Below are 20540 nucleotides of genomic sequence, written 5' to 3' on the forward strand. Positions count from 1 at the left end.
TCACAATTTTAACCACTGTTTTGTCTTCTCAAAAGGCTCTGTCTTGTAAGGAGAAGCATGTTGGCTGGTAGTCAGAGGTATTTTCTCACTTTTTAAGGCACAGGGTAGTGCCCACTCTGAAGGTCTGATTTAATAGCCAGAACACAATGATCAGGGTCCTCTAAAAAGGGTCAGCCATTCCCTCAGTAATGGGGTGACTCACACCCCACCTTCTGTCATTTGGCTCTGTTGCCTGCCACTAAGGATTGATTATCAAACTCTGGTTCCTTCTCCTCTAATAACTACCCATATCCTCTTCAAAATCATTTTCCAATATGATCCACTTTGTTTGCATTTATTCACTTGATTATCTCTTATCATTTTTGGGTCCAGAAAATGTGCTAAAAATATGAGGTAGGGTAATAAACATTTGGCAAACCACTTAAAAGAGCACAAGTAACACAAAAAGAATGAAAAACTAGTTTACCATTAGATATGGCAGAGACTACATTGCATATAGTTCTTTTTTAAAGGAAAGGCTATACTCTGCAAAGTATTAAATAAATTTACAGTAAGTCCAGATATCAAAAAACAGAATTTCCAGGGCAAATTTTATGCTTATTTATTACCAATAACATATGGTGGGCGTTCAATAAAATGACATTTTCTAAATTAATTATGCATGTATATACATGTTAATTATATGATACTCTAGAAAATATATCTCCATTAAGGTGTGAGTTTTATGCTTGCTACTGTATATTTTCAGTTATGAAATAACAGCAAGAATCCCTATCTGCCCATGAATACATTTCAGTACTAAAAAATTTTACAAAGCAACAGTTTGTCCTTCAGTTAGGAACCAAGTGTCTCTATCAGCTTCCTTGTGTTTATAGTTGATGCACTGTAACTCAACACTTACTTTGTGTAATACTGCTCAGTGGGGCATAGGACACTAAAATTACAGCATAATCACAGTAAAACTTGGAACCTTTTCACTGGTAAGAATCTTTCAGCAGTGGGGAGAACCTAGTGAAAGTATGCCAAAGTAATTTTAGATTGCCATATACTAAAATTTATGAGACTTGAAATGAGGTTTGTCTTAAACATATGTACAAAAATGTAGGTAGTGATGGTTGATAAATATATGCATTCGCCTACAGCTTCCTATGTCCATATTTATAATTCTTCTGAAAAAACAGTGAGGAATGCGCCTTTCTTAATTGTGGTAAAATGTACATAATATTTGCCACTTTGAACATTTTTAAGTATACAGCTCAGTGGCACTAAGTACATTCACATTGTTGTGCAACCATCACTACCATCCCTCCATCCCCAGAACTTTGTTACCACTACAAAACTCCCATTAAACTCCCATTCCCCAGGCCCCCTAAACCCCGATAACTTCGTCTGCTTTGTCTCTATGAACTTGATTCTTTTACATACCTCACTCAAGTGGAATTACAAAAAATGTGTCCTCTTGCATCTGGCTTATTTCACTGAGCATAGTATCTTCAGGGCTCATCCACATTATAGGATGTGTCAGAATTTCCTTCCTTTTTATGGCTGAATAATATTGCACTGCATAAATACACCATATTTTGTTTATTCATCTACCGATGGACACTTTGTTTGTTTCCACTTTTTGGCTATTCCCAAATGCTGCTATGAACACTGGTGCACAATTAACTATTTGAATCCCTACTTTCAAATCTTTTGGGTATATACCTAAAGTGGAATTGCTGGATCACATGGTAATTTTAACTTTTTAAAAGGAATCATCATCTACTTTCTACAGTGGCTGCAACACTTTATATTCCTACCAGCAATGCATAACTTTCCAATTTCTCCACATCAGAATAATTGATTTTTAAGAATAAAAATATGAATTAAAATTTTGTGATATAATTTCTGGTCTTACTTCTTTTCATTTATTTTCTGTCACTTGCTTTTATCACTGAAGTCAAAACCACAGAATTTATGATGCAATACTTAGTCTGATTAGAAATTCTCATTTCTAGAAGTCTACCTGAGAGGGAGAGACAAGTTAAAAGTTATGAAAGTTACTGTAGAGAATAGTCATATGGAAAGGTTTCAGAGGACAGACATTCCTCCCTAAATCTTAAGGCTATGCTATATTACTTAGAATGGCAAATTCAACTTACAAGAAGCTGAGAAGGAAAAGCTCTGATAGAAGCAAACCAAAGGGATGTAGTAAAAATGAAGAGAATGAGTTTTACGTCTCCAGTGGAGAATTAAATACAGTTAGAGAATGTCCATCTATGTTTTCTGTGGCTTTCTGATCCAAAGGGAATAGAATTTAGGATTATTTTTTCTGACATTTTTTTTCACTGCTGTATAAGGTGAGTGATGATAATTTGGTTTAAAATATTATATGCATTTGTTTAGATAAAATAAAAGAATGTTTAAAGCATTGGAATTAAGTAAAATATTCAATATTTGAAACTAGCTACTATTAGAATCATCATTTTAGAATCAGGAATAATGATCTAATAAAAATAAAAAGGATTCACAAGCAATTTCTTTAACATACAAAACAAAATTTCTCAGTTCATTATAATATGCATGTTATGGCATTTTATAAAATATTCATGTAGACATTAAAATTCTAATGTTCTTAAATTTATCTATACCATATTAGAAAGAAAATATTTTACATTCATATTTTACAATTTTAGATGAAAATATATTCTCTTAAAGCATAATAATAATCTGCACTTTACAAAACCCAGTAATATAGATTTAAGGAAACAAATTGGTGTTTCTGTGGTAAATCCAAATTTTTTATTAAAGCAAGATTAAGATAATCTAGTTGAATTGTATCAGTTCAAAAACGAATTTCAGAATCCATATCATCCATATCTGAATATGAGAGAATATTGTGATCTTTCAGAATAATTTTTAAATTATTCAAACAGTACTTTGATTAGTTTAGCTACTACATGAACATTGAGACTATTTCCAAGTAGACGATAACGTTGCTTCACTGTTATCTTCTCAGGAAATCCTAGAAAAGAGACAGAACAATTTTTAATATAATCATTTGTAATACTAACTTTCAGAGATAAAAGGATGTATCCTTAGTAAGAGCACAGTGGTCATTTATGTAAGTAAGTCTCTAAAATCTCTATGAATTCAATTAACAAATGAGAATTTGGAGTCAAAAATATTTGACATTATATCAACTATACAATATGATACTGTCATAACACAGTACCTATCATATTATGCTCAGCATACACATATGTACATGCATAACATTCACAGCACTCAGAAATCTGTATATTCATGCATTTTCAGAAAAGCAGAGGATACCATATTTCAGTTTTATTTAATATGCTTTATGGAGATACAATTCATATTCTATAAAATTCTCCCTTTAAAAGGGTACAGTTCAGTGGTTTTTAGTACAGTCACAGAGTTTTGCATACATCTCCATTACTTAATTCCAGAACTTTCATCATCTCAAAAAGAAAGCCAATCTACATCATACTTAACAGTGAAAAGCTGTAAATTTTCCTCTTAGATCAGAAACAAGAAAAGGATGCCCACTCTTGCCACCCTTATTCAATATAGCATTGAAAGTCCCAGTCAGAGCAATCAGGCAAGAAAAAGAAATAGAAGGCATCCAAACTGGAAAGGAAGAAATAAAACTATCACTATTTACAGTTGACATGATATTATGTACAGAAAGCCCTGATGGCTCCACCAAAAAGCTGTTACAACAAATAAATTCAGTGAAGTTGTAGGATACAAAATCAATATACAAAAATCTGCTATTGCTATACATTTACAACAAACTATCAAAAAGAAAAATTAAGAAAGAAATCCCCTCTACAACTGCATCAAAAAGAATAAAATACCAAGGATACATTTAAAGAAGGAGGTAAGAGACTTACACTTACACTGAACGTTAAGACATTGATGAAATAAATTAAAGACACAAATAAATGGAAATACAGTCCATGCGAGGAAATACAGTCCATGCTCAGGGACTGGAAGAATTAATATTGCTAAAATGTCCATACTACCCAAAGCAATGTACAGATTTAATGCAATCCCTATCAAAATTTCAAAGGCATTTTTCACAGAAATAAAATGTACATTCCTAAAATTTTCATGGAACCACAAGACCCTGAATAGCCACACAAACTTGAGAAAAAAAACAAAGGTGAAGGCATCAGAATCCCTGCTTTCAAACTATATTATGAAACTATAGTAATCAAAACAGCATAGCACTGGCATAAAAACAGACTCAAATATCAATGGAATAGAATAGAGAGCCCAGAAATAAACCTATGCATATATGGTCAACTAATTTATGATAAAGGAGCCAAAAATACACAGGGAGTAAAGGATAATTTCTTCAGTAATGGTGGTAGGAAAACTGAACATACATAAGCAAATGAATGAAACTTGTCTACCATCTTATCCCATATACAACAATTAACTCAAAATGGATTAGATATTTGAACATAAGACCTGATACCATAAAACTCCTAGAAGAAAACACACGCAGTAGGCTCCTTAACATTTTTTGGATGTAACTCCAAAAAAAATGTGAAAAAAGCAAAAATCAACAAGTGGGACTACATCAAACTAAAAAGCTTCTGCACACCAAAGCAGAGGAAATCATTACAAAATAAAAGGCAGCCTACTGAATGGGAGAAAATATTTTCAAATTACATACGTGATAAGGAGTTAGTATCCAAATTATATAAAGAACTAATACATAACTCAATAACACAAAAAGTGGGCAGAGGACCTGAGCAGACGTTTTTCCAAAAGAGACATACAGAAGGCCAACAGGCATATGAAAAGAAGTTCAACATCACTAATCACCTATAAAATGCAAATCAAAGCTGCCAAAGACATCATCTCATACCTGTTAGAATGACTATTATCAAAAAATAAGAAATAGCAAGTGTTGGCAAAGATGTGGTGAAAAGGAAACTCTTGTGCATTGTTGGTGGAAATGAATATTAGAGCAGGTACTATGGAAACAGTACGGAGGTTCCTCCAAAAATTAAAAATAGGACTATCACATAATCTAGCAATTCTGCTTCTAGGTGTTTGATGAAAAAAAACACTAATCTGAAAACATATTTGTACTCCATGTTCATTGCAGCATTATTTTATGATGATCAAGATGTGGACACAACCTAAGTGTCAACTGATAGGTGAATAGAAAAAGAAGATATGGTATGTATATATGTATACACACACACACACACACACACACACACACACACACACACACAATGGAATACTATTCAGCCAAGAAAAAAATGAAATCCTGCCATTTGGGACAACATGGATAGACCCTGAGGGCACTATGCTAAGTGAAGTAAGTCAGACAGCAAAAAAGACAAATACCATGTGATCTCTCTCATATGTAGAATCTAAAAAACAAAGCCAATGAACAAATTTTAAAAACAAACAAAACAAGGTCATACATACAGAGAACAGATTGGTGGTTGCAGAGCAAGGGGTTGGGGGCAAAATGGGTAAAGGCATTCAAAGGCACAAGCTTCCAGCTATATAATAAATAAGTCATGGGGATATAATGTACAGCATGGTGACTATGATATTCAGTTAATACTGAATTACTCTATTGAATATTTGAAAGTTTCCAAGAAAAGAGATTAAAAAGTCCTCACCACAAAGAAAAAAAGAAAAACATTTTGTAACTATGTATGGTGGTGGACATTAACTAGGCTTATTATTATGGTGATAATTTCACAACATACACAAATATTGAATCATTATGCTGTATACCTGAAATTAATACAATGTTATAGTAATTATACATCAGTTAAAAATAAAAAAAGCAAAGCCAGTACCCATTAGCAGTCACTCCCCTCCCTGCCTGTCAACCACTAATCTACTTTCTGTTTCTACAGATTTACCTATTCTGAACTTTGCATATAAATATAACTACATAATATGCTGTCCTTTTTCTGCATTCTTTCACTTAGTGTAATGTTTTCAAGGTTCATTCATGTTACAGCATATACCAATACTTCATTCCTCTTATGGCCAAGTAATATTCTATTTTATGGGTATACCACATTTTATTTAACCTTTCATCCATTGATAGACATTGGGTTATTTCTATTTTATTATTATTATTATGAATGAATAATCCTGATAAGAACATTATGTATAAATTATTGTATTGATACACAGTAACTCTATGTCTAATGCTTGAGGAACTGTAAGACTGTTTACCAAAGCATGCACACAATTTTATGCTCCTACCAGCAGTATATAAGGGATTCGATTCCTCCACATCTTTGTCTACACTGTTGTTTGTCTTTTTGTAATGTGGTATCTTATTGTGGTTTTGATTTACAGCTTCTTAATAACTAACAATGGTGGACATAATATCTTTTCATGTGCTTTTTGGCCACCTGTCCATCTTCTTCAGAAAAATATCTTCAAATCCTTTGCCCATTTCTAAATTAGATTATTTTTCTTTTAATTGCTGAGTTGGAAGAGTCCTTTATAAATCCCAGATACAAGCCCCCTACAGTTGTTTTTTCATATTCTACTTCCATGAATTGACTTTCTTGTGTTAAGACTTCTATTTGCTACATTCTTTTTCAAAAGAAAATGGCCTACAGATACTACATTTGCTAGAACAAAACCTTGCAAATATCAACATAAAAGATTGTCTATGCAAAAGAAGCTTACAGGATAATGTTAGTTACAATGCCAGAATTTTATATTCAGTAATCTTTGGCATAGCAATTAAATAAAGGAAAAACAAATTAGATAAAAAATGAAGGAAATAAAGAGCATGAGGAATAGCAAAATTTCATATACTTGTGAGGACTAGAAGGTAGTGTTGATTATGATAAAGTTGCTTCATCAACACTTGACATTTACTGCAATAAAATAATAGTGATTATCATAATAAAACTGTATTTGCAATTGAGCATGATCATAAAATTGCTATTATAAAGATAATAGTCTTAGGCAAGCACATTAGTCATCTCAAAAATTATTTAGTTCTAAGTAACCAAAGGTACAAATAAATCTACAAACAGATTTTTAGAATAAGCCAGGGTTGGCGTTTGGTAACATGAAGATTACATCAGAGGGAAAGAAAGGTTTGAAAAGAAACAAGTCAGATTTGCAAAAACTATGTATGTGTGTATGTGTATCTTATATAAAGATATAGATATAAAAACCTAACTAGCTTATGGGAAAATATTATATAATATTTTAAGTTAGAGGTGAGTATTTAAAAAACTTAATTTAAAAATAATGATCATCTTCAAAAACAAAGAAACATAGAACTAATGAGGTCAAAATAGCACCTTTCATTCAGTAAGTATAGATTAGTGTCCCTCTCTTCCAAAGCCTGCCATCCCACAAATGCATGGCCACTAGTCACAAAGAGTGCCAGGACACAATGGGCAGAAGAATCGATGCAAATCCATCATTGCCAGGGGACACCCAGCTCAAACAATGCCCATTTTGGACCCAGTATCAATAATGTTACAAGCACATGTGAAGAACAGTTCTGTCACAGTGCTGCTCAATGGAGACATCAGGGCAATCCTGATTATAAATACCACACATTTTAAATATAAAACAATTTAAAAAGCTTTCTTGTATATATTACACATATATTTTCAAAGAGCTTTGAAAACTCCTATTTTGCCCATCTAAATCTTTAAAATGAGAAAAATTATTTATGAAGTAAAGGCTATAAAAGCAAATAAATGCTTATCACTGAAAAAAAGCTGACACTTAAATATTTTTATATTTTGGGACAGATATGGTGTAAACATTTGACATATGTTAACTCACTTAAATATCACAACACCCCTATGAAGTTGGTGCTGCAATCATCCCCATTTTACAGATGTGTAAACTAAAGCAGAGAGTGCTTAAGGTGGATTTGGGATTTAAACTTAATCAGTCTGACTCTGGGGTCCATGCTAAGTTGCAGTATTCAGTACTACTACTTGAAAAAACAAGCACTCAAATAAAACTTACGAATTAGTTGTTATTAGACAGTATATCTCTTTTCTCTCTTTGGTACTATGGAAAGTACCAAAGAGTGCCTTTGACTGCTCATCCCAAAAAAGAAAAAAAATAGTAACCAGGAAAGCAGACTGAGAATTAAATTCTTGAGTCCAATCCTCAGCTATTTATTTGTTTTGTGATGTTCTCACTCACTTTGTGACAGAAACATAAGACAAAGAAAGTCTGTGTTTTTCTTAAAATAACACACCCCATGATATTTGTGACTGAATGAGATCACCAAGAAAAAGGCAGAGTACAAAATAAACCTGGTTGCTCTGATTCCGCTCAGAAAATCAATTACCAAGAGGGTAGTAAAATCATATTGTCAGTTTGTCCCCAGTGTACAAAAGCATGTACTCCAAAACCTCACCTGTAAATCCATTATTTAAAATTTAAAACATGATCTATTTAATCCACTGTGTGTTTCAAGATTAGTACTGTATTAATATAACAACAACATTAAATTTAGCAGTTTGGCCTTTCTGCATTCAAACACCCACAGTTATCAAAAACACATTCCCTCCTTGTATAGTCCTGGGAACATGTTAGGGAGATCTGTCCTCCCCTCTTCCTATGAGCCAGGTACTGCGAACACACATGCCCCAGCCTAACAAACTCATGGCCCCGTATAGCGGAAAGCACTGGCGCCAAGACAGTGGGATCAGGGAGGGCCTGGGGCTAAAGAAGCAAAGACAGTGTGTCCAATCTCTTAATACAAACAATCCCTGGATTTCTTGGGCTGCAAAAGGAATTCATACTTTGTCCCTCTCACTCTACAACTGAATCTTCATTTTTGTTCTTGAGATTCCCAACTTCAGATCCCCTAATCTTTTGTCAGTTCTGGCATAAATGCTCCTGAGTCCCCTTTTCCTTCCACTAGGAAAGCTCCCTCCTAGAACACTCTCTACCTTCTCTTCTCCCCACTTAAACCTTGAAGGGAAGGACAAAGGAACACAATAGACAAGAATGTATGTTTGAAGAGAATAAATACAAATACATCCCCCACCAACAAAAGAAAAAAATTCCTCAACTGCCTTTTAACTTCTTTAAAAAAAATGACAATCCTAGGCATTCTTCCACAAGATCTAGTGTGGAGTTATTAGAACAGGCTCTCTGGAAGCAAGAAAATAAGCTGAAGAAAGAGATGCCATTAACCACCATCCGTGGGAGAGGTGAGGAATTGCAGGAATTGCTGATTCGGCCCCTCTGTCCCTGAAAACCACTCAGGACCATTACTGCAGTAAGGGGAGAGGGAGAATTGAGTCTGAAGGCAATGGACTGAAACAGGTTATTATGAACCAAAGTGGAAAGAAGAGGGAAGGGAAAGTCAAAAATGGTATGATCAGGAAAGGAATGTTGCTTACATCTATCTGCCCGGGCAAGTGTTTCTTCATATGAGAAGCATATATGAGTCACACGGGTCCCTAATGAATTTTGGGGATTTTAGTAAATGAAAGCTGGGATCTCATGGATGCCACATACCAAACTCTGGGGGAAATCCAAGGAGATTTGCTATTTCCTTAGGAGTAAAATATCGAAGTTTAAGCATTAACAATTTTGTTATTTTTTCTTCTTGTGACAAATTAGTAAGGGATTTATAGATATTCTCCATCTGTAAGAAAAAATTCAATACAACAGATAAAGAAGAATGCAATGAGATTTACTAAGAGAAGATTATCTATTGTGAGACAGTTTAAAACAATGGACATATAGTCTAAAGGCACAGGGTAAAATGTCTTTACAGTAAACTACAGAATTGGCTCATCAACAGCAATATAAACTTTGAAAATGAAATGTTTTAAAATGAAAGACTTAATGTTAAACAGGTAAGGATACTTTCATTGTATGTGTCATTTTTGATCCCTTAAAAATAAATCATAAGAATATAAACAATAAAGGACAATATAACATAAAAGAAATACAGTGAAAGATACAAAAAAGAAACTTGATCAGCCAATGAAGTCAACTTAATGTTGCTAAAAAGCAGATCATTAAAATGTTTTCTGTTTATAATCAATTTGTCATATTAAACTGTTTCCTTAAAATGATAAAATATATTTAGTAAATATGATTTCTCAAATCCAGACATTCATTTGCCTCTGATAGGATTTTTACCATGGTAAATTTTACTTACAGTAATGGTTTAAATCAGTATAAAAGAAGATAATGTGGTTTCATTTCAAAATTATTTAAAGGAATAAAACTTGAAATATATCAAGCTTGTACTTAACCACGAGTTTCCAACTTAACTATTAATAAAGAACCTTACTAGGTGTAGACTGTTTTCCCTAAAAGGCAATTTTTTGGTATGTGATCCAAAGAAAGACTCCAATATTAAAATATTTGTGCATAATTTTAGAGAACATTAACTACTGTATGCTACATTTCAATTTCCAGTGCATTACCACAGAATAAAAAGAAATACAAAAGCTTAGAATAAGAAAGCAAATATATAAAACATATTTTGAATATAAACACCTATCTAGCAACAAGAAAAAGAAAATATTTATTCTATAATTTATAATGAAGTATTACATATAAAAATATATGTATGAATGAGTAATATATGTACTCATTCCCAGTTGAACATGTTATTTTAACATTCTCAAATTTTAAATAACAAACATAATTTTACTAAAAATAGTTTTCAAATACTTTAGTTCTAAAATATGTATTTTACCTGCACATCCTCTGTAGTCTGTAACACGGATCCTGTACCTTCTATGTAGCTTCCATAACTGAAAATTAACACAAATATTAAGCAACATCTAATATATTTGTTAACAATAAATTTCTTAAGTATTTCTGGAATAAATTATATAGTTACATACTTCTGAAACATTCTGAGTGATATCATATAAATATGTTTTTTAATTGAAAAATTACTGGGTAAAAGACATAGAAAGATCTGTTTCAGCTTCTCCAACACTAAACTTGACATCATTTTTTGAGTTGTGTAAATACATTTTGAACTATGTATTACTGTCATTTCTTTGTATTAATTATCATTTTTTAATGTTCATCACTAGAAAGTATACATTTTTATGACTTTGTATCCAAATGCTATTTAATATTGGCATTCCTGCCACATTAAACTGCTATGTAAGTGAAAATAAATTGCTATTTTTTATAATGCCAGAACCATCATTTCTCCTCATAAACTGACAGCCCTACCCTCCAGAACCATGACAAACGTGGGCCCACTGAATGTGAGTCTGCCTCTTACTGTAGTGCAGTAGGTTTTTATTCTTTTTTATAGGAGACCACTGTATAAAAAATTGTATTGAAAGTATAAAACACTACAGAAATGCAAGGTCTTAGTAGTATTTCTTCCCCTGTGATTATTGCCAAGCTCATTACTCAGCATTACTATCATCATCTTTTTTCCTATAGATCAATTAAAAATATAAATTAAAGAAAGTCAAACCAGAAAAAGTTTTTGCCAACTGTTTTATCTATCACACACAGACACACATACACACACACACACACACACACACACGTATGTTTATATTATGTATACTAGACTTTTGTAGTAAGGTTTCTTTTACATCACATTTCTACTTACAAAAGAATTTCAAGGTTATTTTTTGATAAGCCTTATCACAAAATTGATAAGTCTTGTTTTATGAGAGTCCTGAACAGAATCTATTGGACTTGGAAAGAGACAACAGCTGAGCAAAGTATTTTAAGGTAATAGAAAACAATAAACCCATTCCCCTGGAAGTACAAGGACAGAGTATGATAAAATGAAAATGAGTCTGGTATGACTGAATCAGGGACATAGTGTCTCATGCAAGACAGCTATCTAGTAGGTAAAAAGGGAAGGCTTGAAGTTTCAAATCATACAACTACTTATCAAATGAGGCTAAGTGGCATTAACAAAACAGAGATAAGGATCTTTTACAAAATTTTCTGGAAAGGCTTAGTTTTCCCCTTTCTAGGTTTTAAAAAATTGATGAAAAATATGTTACTATTCAAGAAATAACTCAAAGGTAAGCCATAAAAGAAATATACCTATATCATGAGAATAGAAAAATTTGTATGGACTAATACACAATTTATCTGTGCAATGAAAAGAAAGGGAAAATATGGATAGAGTATGCTACTATTTACTTACAAGAAGGGTAAAGAATATACACATATGTTTAAATATACCTTCACACATAATACCTCTGGAAGATTAGATAGTAAACTGAAATCATTGGTTGCATGAAGGGAGGGATGCTAGATGGCCAAGAAACAGAAGTGAGAGGGAGTCTCATATTCTTAGTGAACCTTTTGAATTTTGAAAGATGAGAATATATTACTTAATTTTAAAACTCAAAATAAAATTTAAATATGCTCTAACATGCACTAGATGACTCAACTATTTGATATTAAAATTTAATTTCTTCTTATACATTCATCATAAGAGTACACATACATTTTTGAGGTCTGATGTACCATAAAAAGAAAGATTCTAAAAAGTTAGTAATTCACCATCTATAGAAACCATGTTTCCACCATGGGTAATTAAGTTCCTGTGAAGGTCACCCAACAAATGGCATTGTCTTTCATGAGCACTTTTGTGGGTTGTGCACATAATGTTCTGCCAGAAAGAATTTTCACTCATGCATTCTATTGGAACATGAAAGCAGGCAATCAAGGACAAAAAAAAAATTATTCTAGCAGAAACATTTTATAAAATGCTCCTTGTTTTGCAAAGAACTAAAAGAAACAACAGTAATAAAAACCTGGTTATTTTGGATATAGCATGAAAAGAGTCTCTTTAAAACCTACCCTTTTGTAAAGCACATGGATCTTCTGCAAGTGGGCTTAACAATGTCTAACACCAGAGCATATCGCAGCAGTGACTTTGGTGGTAAGAAGTACTGGTTCATGTCAATGTCATCTTCAAGAAAATCTTTTAGCATTTGCACAGATAAATCACTGTCCTGTTGATGTTTCCGGTCAATTTCTTCTGCAGTTTCAAGCTTAAAAAGAATGGCCCCTTTTCCAGAACACTGTCTGCTGCTATCAAAGTAAATATTTGGTTCAATTTTCTTCCTTTCGATTTTATTATCCACATCTATTGCATGTTTCTGCGGATGTTCAGATTCAATTTGAGGGAACTCCATTAGTACCTGGCATTAAGTAAAAATACCCAACCTGTGAAAAGCTTTATTAAAAATAAAAGACAAATTAATAACATCGAGTCAGCATTATGTAAGAAATCTCTTTACCTTTTATAGAGTTAACATTAAAAAGAAAGTGTGGTTTACTTACATTTATACAAATTATTACAAGTTTTTCATCAATATAGCTATAGTGTCATCAGGCTACAGGTGATATATTTCATGGAGTTATTGCTTTCTGTATTTATTAACAAAAGCATTCAACAAAGCAATAGGAAGTATAATAAAAACAGATACAGCATTGTATTTAGAAAAGAAGTTAGAAAGGAACATTAGTATTTCCAGAATATGTCCTTTGTATCAGTTTGTCATATCCCTTCATTAAAAAAGAAAAACTGGGACATACCCATGATCCAAAAGAAAATTAGTAATTAAAAATAGAAAGCACTTTTTACCCTGAAAGGTCATTTCTATTCCTGGGCCCCATTAAAAAAAAATCCTGTCCCTGAAAGCCATGTTACCATGTACAAAGCCCTATTTTGTAAAAGAAAAATAGTTCCAGAATTTTTAATGATGAAGTCTTTGTTAATATACTTTATACATTGTTTTTGGAATTGTCCACTATGGAAAGGGAGATGTATTGGTATTGTAGTACAGGGGAATCATATGACTCTAGTGACCTCCTATTAGTAGGACATGACTTTTGAGTTCTTATCTGTGGTGGTTTAGGAGAGATTCACTGAACCACTGAAACTCTATATCCACACTAATTTTTGACAGAAGCATGTATAATTACTTCCATAATTAGAGTCCTATATATAGGAATTAAGCACTAGCTTGTACTAATCACTGTATGTACTAATCATTACTATATTTTAATCAATTAAGGTTAAATAACATTGACTTCAAATAAAATGCAACCAATATGTTAACATACTCTTAAGCTATTTTTAAAGCAGCATAAGTGAATTTTATCTAAAGCAGTCAATGGCTTCCATTGAGGGGAAAAAATGATAGATGCAAAATAATAAACAAAGGGAAATTATAAGGAGAAAAGGAGGATAACAGCACTAATGGTATTTTTTTTAATGTTTAACTTGTATTTTTTCTAATAATGCAAGTTACTAGTTTCTGTTTAGTGAAACAATATAAGTGGCATCAGGAGAGGAAAAAGGCCAAGGAGAAAGACCTGGGGCATGGTCTATATCACAGGCTCAATAGGACACACACATACCTCAACAAAGCAGCTATGGAAATAAATCATCAGACAGATATATTCACAATAGATAAATAACTATAACAATGATAATAATACCTGACCAGGAGCTTGAAAAGGTAATGGCTCTGACTGAAGCTTTGCAATAAGGAAATACCGTAGCCTTGAATTTGGAATGCCAAACTGCAAGTAAAGCAGAGCAGTTCCTTACTACAGGAAGTTACAAGCGGTATATACAGTTAGCACCTAGTAAAAAGACTCATATAGGTATACATTTAGCTTCTGCCAAAACAAATTTTATTACTGATTTCTGGAAGACTTCTTTGTAGCAAATTCTTAATCCTTTTCAACTGCTGTAGTTTCATTTGAATAAAATAAAGACTGAATCTGATGAATCATATAAATCACTTTCATTTTATATTTTCCAGGTAAGAAGTTATACAGACATTTTTACATTCATTATTGATAATACAGTACTCATAAAAACATAAAATTCAAGTATAGCTATTCTTGGCTACTTATTACCTCCTTTTATTAAAAAGGGAGAATTCACTAAATTGTAAAAATTAAAAGGCAGTAAATACAAAGTTATGAAGTTTATCTTGAAGAGATCAGACATACTGCCAACTTCCACAGCACATGCACCTTTAATTTTTTAAGTGGGTTTGCTTTTAATTTCAGGGCAAAGAACTATATAATAATCTAAAGACGACACACTAGCAAACACAATGACAAAAGATATAATAGACAGTGATATATGTAATATCAAAGATCTACCAAATATCTTATTAGAACCAATTACTTCAATTTCTGACCATGAAATAGAAGCAATGTTGCTTTTTAATGGTATGTCCCAGAAAAGTAATTAGAAAATTATCACATGTTCATTTTGGTTTTATTTTGGGTTATTATGAAACATTATTAAACTGCAGTACATTTAGTTTGAAAATAGCAAATGTAACATATTTTCAAAACACACTGCCCTTTATTTTCTGTGCATAAAAAATATATATTTCCTATGAGTTTCAAGCTATATAATATATATTTCTCATAAAATATGTATAAATGAATCTATATGCCCATATATGATATTCTTTAGAAAGTAAGACCCATGTCTGAATTTCAAGATTTACCTTAATAATAGCCAAAATAGATCCACTGTTTTTACTGAATCAAAGCCCCTTTGGGAAAATCTATGTAAGAGTTTGAAATTATGGTACCTACAGAGGTTGGAGATAATAGAAATTCTTGATACTGAAAACCGCAATTTTCTATTGTTTGTATTAACAGCTCTCTGAAAAAACAATAAGGAAAGAAAAAAGAGAAGTTTTCACTCTATAGTTAGAAATAGGATTCTTGTATAAAATACTACACATAAAACTTCATTTTAAGTGAAAACTGTACCTCCACTCAAGTTACTTAGAAAGTGAATGATCCTATATCTTTATTAAGTCCAATTCTTGAGAATACATTTCTCAAAAAAAGATGGAGATTATTTCTATTACAAGTAAAGAAAGCTGCCAGATTATTTATCCAAACTGGTGGGAGTTAGAACCACTAATCTACTGATGATAAATTTGCTGTGGGAATGAATGGAGCTATATCTGTAGAAAATCAGATGGGAGAGCACTGTTACAGCAGCAGCGAGTCAAGGGCTTGGATGTGTTCTCCCCAGCTGGGCTACCATCTGACAGGGCCCTGACACAGGACTTGCTTCTTCCATCTAAACGTAGGACAGAAAATGCCTATCAACAGGACCAATTCTTATTGAAAATATTCCTACTTCTGAAGAAATAGGTACCAATATAAGCAGCTAAAATTGAGACATCATCCTCATTAAAATGAGCACTTATTCTGGAAAAATTCAAACATATCAAAATGGAAGAGAATCAGCTGAACCTAATTCTGTGATATGTACATTATTAATTAGTCAAACTTAATATTAGTGAATAAAATATATAACATATTTAAATGTCAAAATAAATGTGCTTATTTTTAAGATCTTTATTTCACAACAACTCCTGCTATTATATATGCCCTAAGATAAACACAAGACAAATACAGTTTTTACCTTGCAGAAGATACTTCAAAACCTTTAACATTTTCTAAAAGAATATACTTTGGTAATTTTTGTAATCTAAAAAGAAACAAAAACAAATGGAATGTCAAACAGCTCATTACTAAAAAGTAAGAAGTAAGGAAAATCCTTGTTTGTGGGAAATATGAGGTAAGTAATGTTCTGAACTCTTTTTATAAAAGAATTTTATAAGGGATGGAGACAACTCATATTTTATTCATTTTTCCCCATAAACATGGCACACCTGAAAAATTTAACATTTGAAATCTTGATTTCCACTGAAGTTTATCTCACAACATTGGTTCACACAAAGCCTCTGAACTGCAAAATTCAAAGGGCTGCCATTTACACAGAAAGGAAGTTTCTTGGGTTAGCACAAGATTCTAGGCCATTAGTAACACCACTCACTAACATTAGAATCTTTTGTATTAATTCTGTGAGCAGAGGCAAAGAACATGGCTATTAAGCTATAATTCCCTGTCACTCACTGCAGTAGCAACCACAGAATTGGCAAACATGTACAGTCTCCTTATCAGCCATCACAGAAGATACATGACATGCACAAGTATCTGAAGGCAGCATGTATAATCTCTAAATCTCTAAAATGACAAACATCATATTGTTCCAAATACAAAGTTTTAAATTTAAGGTAAGCTTGCACTGGAATCTAAGTTTTTACCTTGGGAGAATGTCTAGAATATATAAGAAACTATTGGTCCTTGGATCAGACACATCACCTTGCAGGCCAATTCTAAAGGGATAAAGAAAGTACAAATAAAATTCATCAGGAATCTTACATAAAGATATCAAATCACCTTTAAAAAGTCATATCTGAAAGAATTAAAATTAGTTGGTTCTCACAAAAAAATATAACTATCCTTGTTGCTACAGAGAACAAAGTGCATTTATGCAATTAAAAAGAAAAAAAATCCTTGCCTAATAAATACACTTATTACAAAACAATATGCCAAATAACTTACATGAAGCAAAGAAGAACAAGAAGTCAAGAAAGAATAAAATCAATTACCTTCTTAAAATCACTTTAAGAATGACTCATACACACACACACACACACACACACACACACACACACACACACACTTGTTGATAACACACTTTGTTCTGCCCAGATAAGACAAAAAAAGTTCAAATACAAGCTGGTCAGGGAGGGTGGCACCATACAGTCCATGGCTCTGATAACTAATCACCATCTGAGCAGAACAAAGTAGTAGGTAAGACTAAGACAATCTTGTTCAATGTAAATAGGAGAGACTTAAGCTGAAGAGTTGATTCTACAAGCGTAAGTTGCAACTTGGTTAAACTAGGTCAAAACAGGTCATGTCAACAAACAGTATTTGGAGTAGCAATTATCTTACAAGTAAGATTCAATATGATCAAGAATTAAGCAGAAAGGAAGATGTGGATTGGGCCTGATTAGTAGAAACAGAGGACCATGATTTAGACCTACTTAATAGCTTCCTGGTCAAATAAATTACTTGATCTCATGCAGAGAAAATGGAAGTTCCATGGCCAGGATCCTCAGCTGATACTCATTGTGTACAAGAGATGAGGTTAACTTAGCCCACTGCGCAGGCGCATGTTTGCATACCCACTGGCAATAAGTGATTATTGCCTGTACTGCTATAAGAGCTCTGCCAGGTGTTAAGGGCTTAGGAAGCAGGAGAGCAGAGCCTAGAGAAGAGAGCAGAGACTAGGGAGCAGAGACTGAGATGGGCTTGCTGGGGCAGAGGCAGACATGATTCTAGTGCTTTACCTGCCACCATGAGAATAAAGCTTGTCATTTTTTCCGTCTCATGGAATTCATTAAGTGAATTGTCTGAGGCTGAAATCCTCAGGAAAGACACCTCACTTGTCAGTTTTCTCATACCTGACAAGAAGGTCAAAATCATGGATCTTAAGCTCAGATGGAACATTAGAGCAACTATAACAGATTCATTAGAAATCTTGGGCTCTTCCTACACTGTCCCTTTCCTCTCAGCCTTTCAAATGAAGATGGTACTACAAAATCAGTTGCCTCTGCCAAGAGCAGCTGGAACTGAGCAAATATACATTGGGAATAGCAGTAGGGAAGATAAAGAGGGCCTGTTTGCAGTAATATATGAGGCTTCACAGGGCTGGGACTACATTCTGTTCTGTACCTTCTACTTCCTGTAGTCAACAGTCCACAGGGTTGCATATGCTTGAAGCCATCTTTACATGAAATATCCTCTGCCTTTTCTGATAAATCTCCAATCTATTTTCAGACACAGTTCAGGTATTACCCCTAAAAGAATGATCCTCTCCTGGTATGCAGTAAGTCATTTTCTCCTCTGTAGTCTCATGACACTTCCAGTATTCACTTATTGTACAGCTTATATCACTTTATAAGGTAATTCTTTGTCAGTCATTCCCCTTAAACTATGAGCTCCTTAAGGGTGGGAACTACAGCATCAAAAGTAATGCCTGCCATATAGGTGTGCAATAAATCCTTGAGGAATTTCCCAGAGAGCTGTTTAAATAAATCAAAACATAGATGGAAACTAAACATTAGAATATTCACTTAAATTAGTATATTTATTACACATGATATCCCACTTAAAATCATAATATATACTTAAATAAGAATATATAAAATAATTGATCAATCTGGCTCTGACATTTTCTAATTGTATGGCCTTAATTTCCCTAAGCCTCAGTTTCTCACCTGAAAAATGATAATAGTAATGGCTATACCATACACTTGTTAAATTAAATGACATACTCTATGTAAGACACTTAGAGAATTATTATTAAATTATCATTTAAAATACTTAAAGATATCTAAATGAAAATGGATTAGTCTTGATTTCAACTAAAACATAATTCCTGAAACACAGCCAAATAAACATTATATAATAAGAAAATGACTTGCAACGCAGCTACAAAAAGTCAGAATTATTAAAATCACACATAAATTTTGAGAAATGTAAAGTTCACAAAAATATTCTTGACTAGCTTTTAGATTTTACAGTTAAGTAATTTAGACTTGAATATTTATTATGAGAATTTACTTTGACTAATCAGTGTTACAAAGATATTCCTTGAATGCTTATTAGTTTAAATAATTTAAGGTAATTTGGATCAGAAATATTGTCTCTTCAGTAGGTATAAAAGAAGCCCCATATAGTCTCAGCATATCTACTACTGACCAAATTACTTTGGCAGTAATTTGCTATTTCCTTTATGATTAATGCTGAATTATAAATATGAGAAGGTAAAAGGAATTATTGATGAAAAATTTCAATGAAAATGAAAATGCAGCTGCTGGACTTCAAAGTGTCCATGCTCGAAACTGGCATTTTAGTGAGTCCTTCAAAAGTAATCTTCCTCAACAGAGAGAAATCATTATACATACCTTGTGAATGGCTGACATGGAGGGCTCATTAAAATCATATTGAAAGATAATCTGTCAAACTCTTCTAGCGTAATGCCCTATGGAATGAACATTTGGGGAAAAGGAAGAATATCAAAACATGGGAAAGAAGGAAAAATGCTAACTAATTATAACAATAATCAGAAATTAAAACAATAGTTTCTACTTCTATTTATAACACTTAAAGTTTATATAACACTAATACTTTTCAAATCAACTGAAGTTAAAGTAACCTTCTAAGGCAATCTAAGGGCATGGAGCAGTAAACCAAAGTTATGAAAAATTAAGTGACTACCCCTGAGTCCCACAGTCAGCCAGGGCAGAGTTGGAATGTTAGTTTCCTGAATCTTAAGTATTTGTGCTTCTGTGATACCTCAAGCTCAACACTGCTGTGTTTTCTAGAGTCAAACAGAGAGAACTTTGTTTTAGAATTCATGATTTCTAGGAAATTTTTTAATACCTCTCTATCAGTTATATTTTTCATTTTGGAAATGTGAGGTACTGACTAGTTACCATTCCTTTCATGTATGACTCTGTTAATATAACACTAAATGGAAAAAGGTCATGATTTCATATATCCACATTTATCATATTGTTTTACAGTTACATGTAGTCAAAAAACTTCAAAAGATTGTAGATAAAATAGCTCCTATGGGCTAAATAGTTGAAAAATGTGCT

At 32.7% G+C, this 20540-nt stretch overlaps 1 protein-coding gene across 3 annotated transcripts in view; it reads right to left on the reverse strand.

Moving 5' to 3' along the window:
* Positions 1-585: 585 nt before the first annotated feature.
* TRDMT1 (tRNA aspartic acid methyltransferase 1) overlaps positions 586-20540 on the reverse strand; it is a 58305-nt gene continuing 38350 nt past the window's right edge. For 2 of the 3 annotated variants that reach the window (XM_017674703.3, XM_037001707.2), the window contains 9 exons: positions 19845-19921; positions 17130-17201; positions 16445-16510; positions 15598-15667; positions 14473-14556; positions 12823-13166; positions 10721-10778; positions 9523-9652; positions 586-3007 (listed from right to left, as the gene is read on the reverse strand). In XM_017674703.3, the coding sequence (XP_017530192.3) occupies positions 2907-3007; positions 9523-9652; positions 10721-10778; positions 12823-13166; positions 14473-14556; positions 15598-15667; positions 16445-16510; positions 17130-17201; positions 19845-19921 (1002 nt within the window). In that variant the 3' untranslated portion in view covers positions 586-2906. The remainder of the gene's footprint in view (positions 3008-9522; positions 9653-10720; positions 10779-12822; positions 13167-14472; positions 14557-15597; positions 15668-16444; positions 16511-17129; positions 17202-19844; positions 19922-20540) is intronic. The other variant, XM_017674704.3, reaches the window with a different exon arrangement.

The sequence above is a fragment of the Manis javanica genome, chromosome 2 (assembly GCF_040802235.1).
Source record: "Manis javanica isolate MJ-LG chromosome 2, MJ_LKY, whole genome shotgun sequence".
In the NCBI taxonomy this organism is placed as follows: domain Eukaryota; kingdom Metazoa; phylum Chordata; class Mammalia; order Pholidota; family Manidae; genus Manis; species Manis javanica.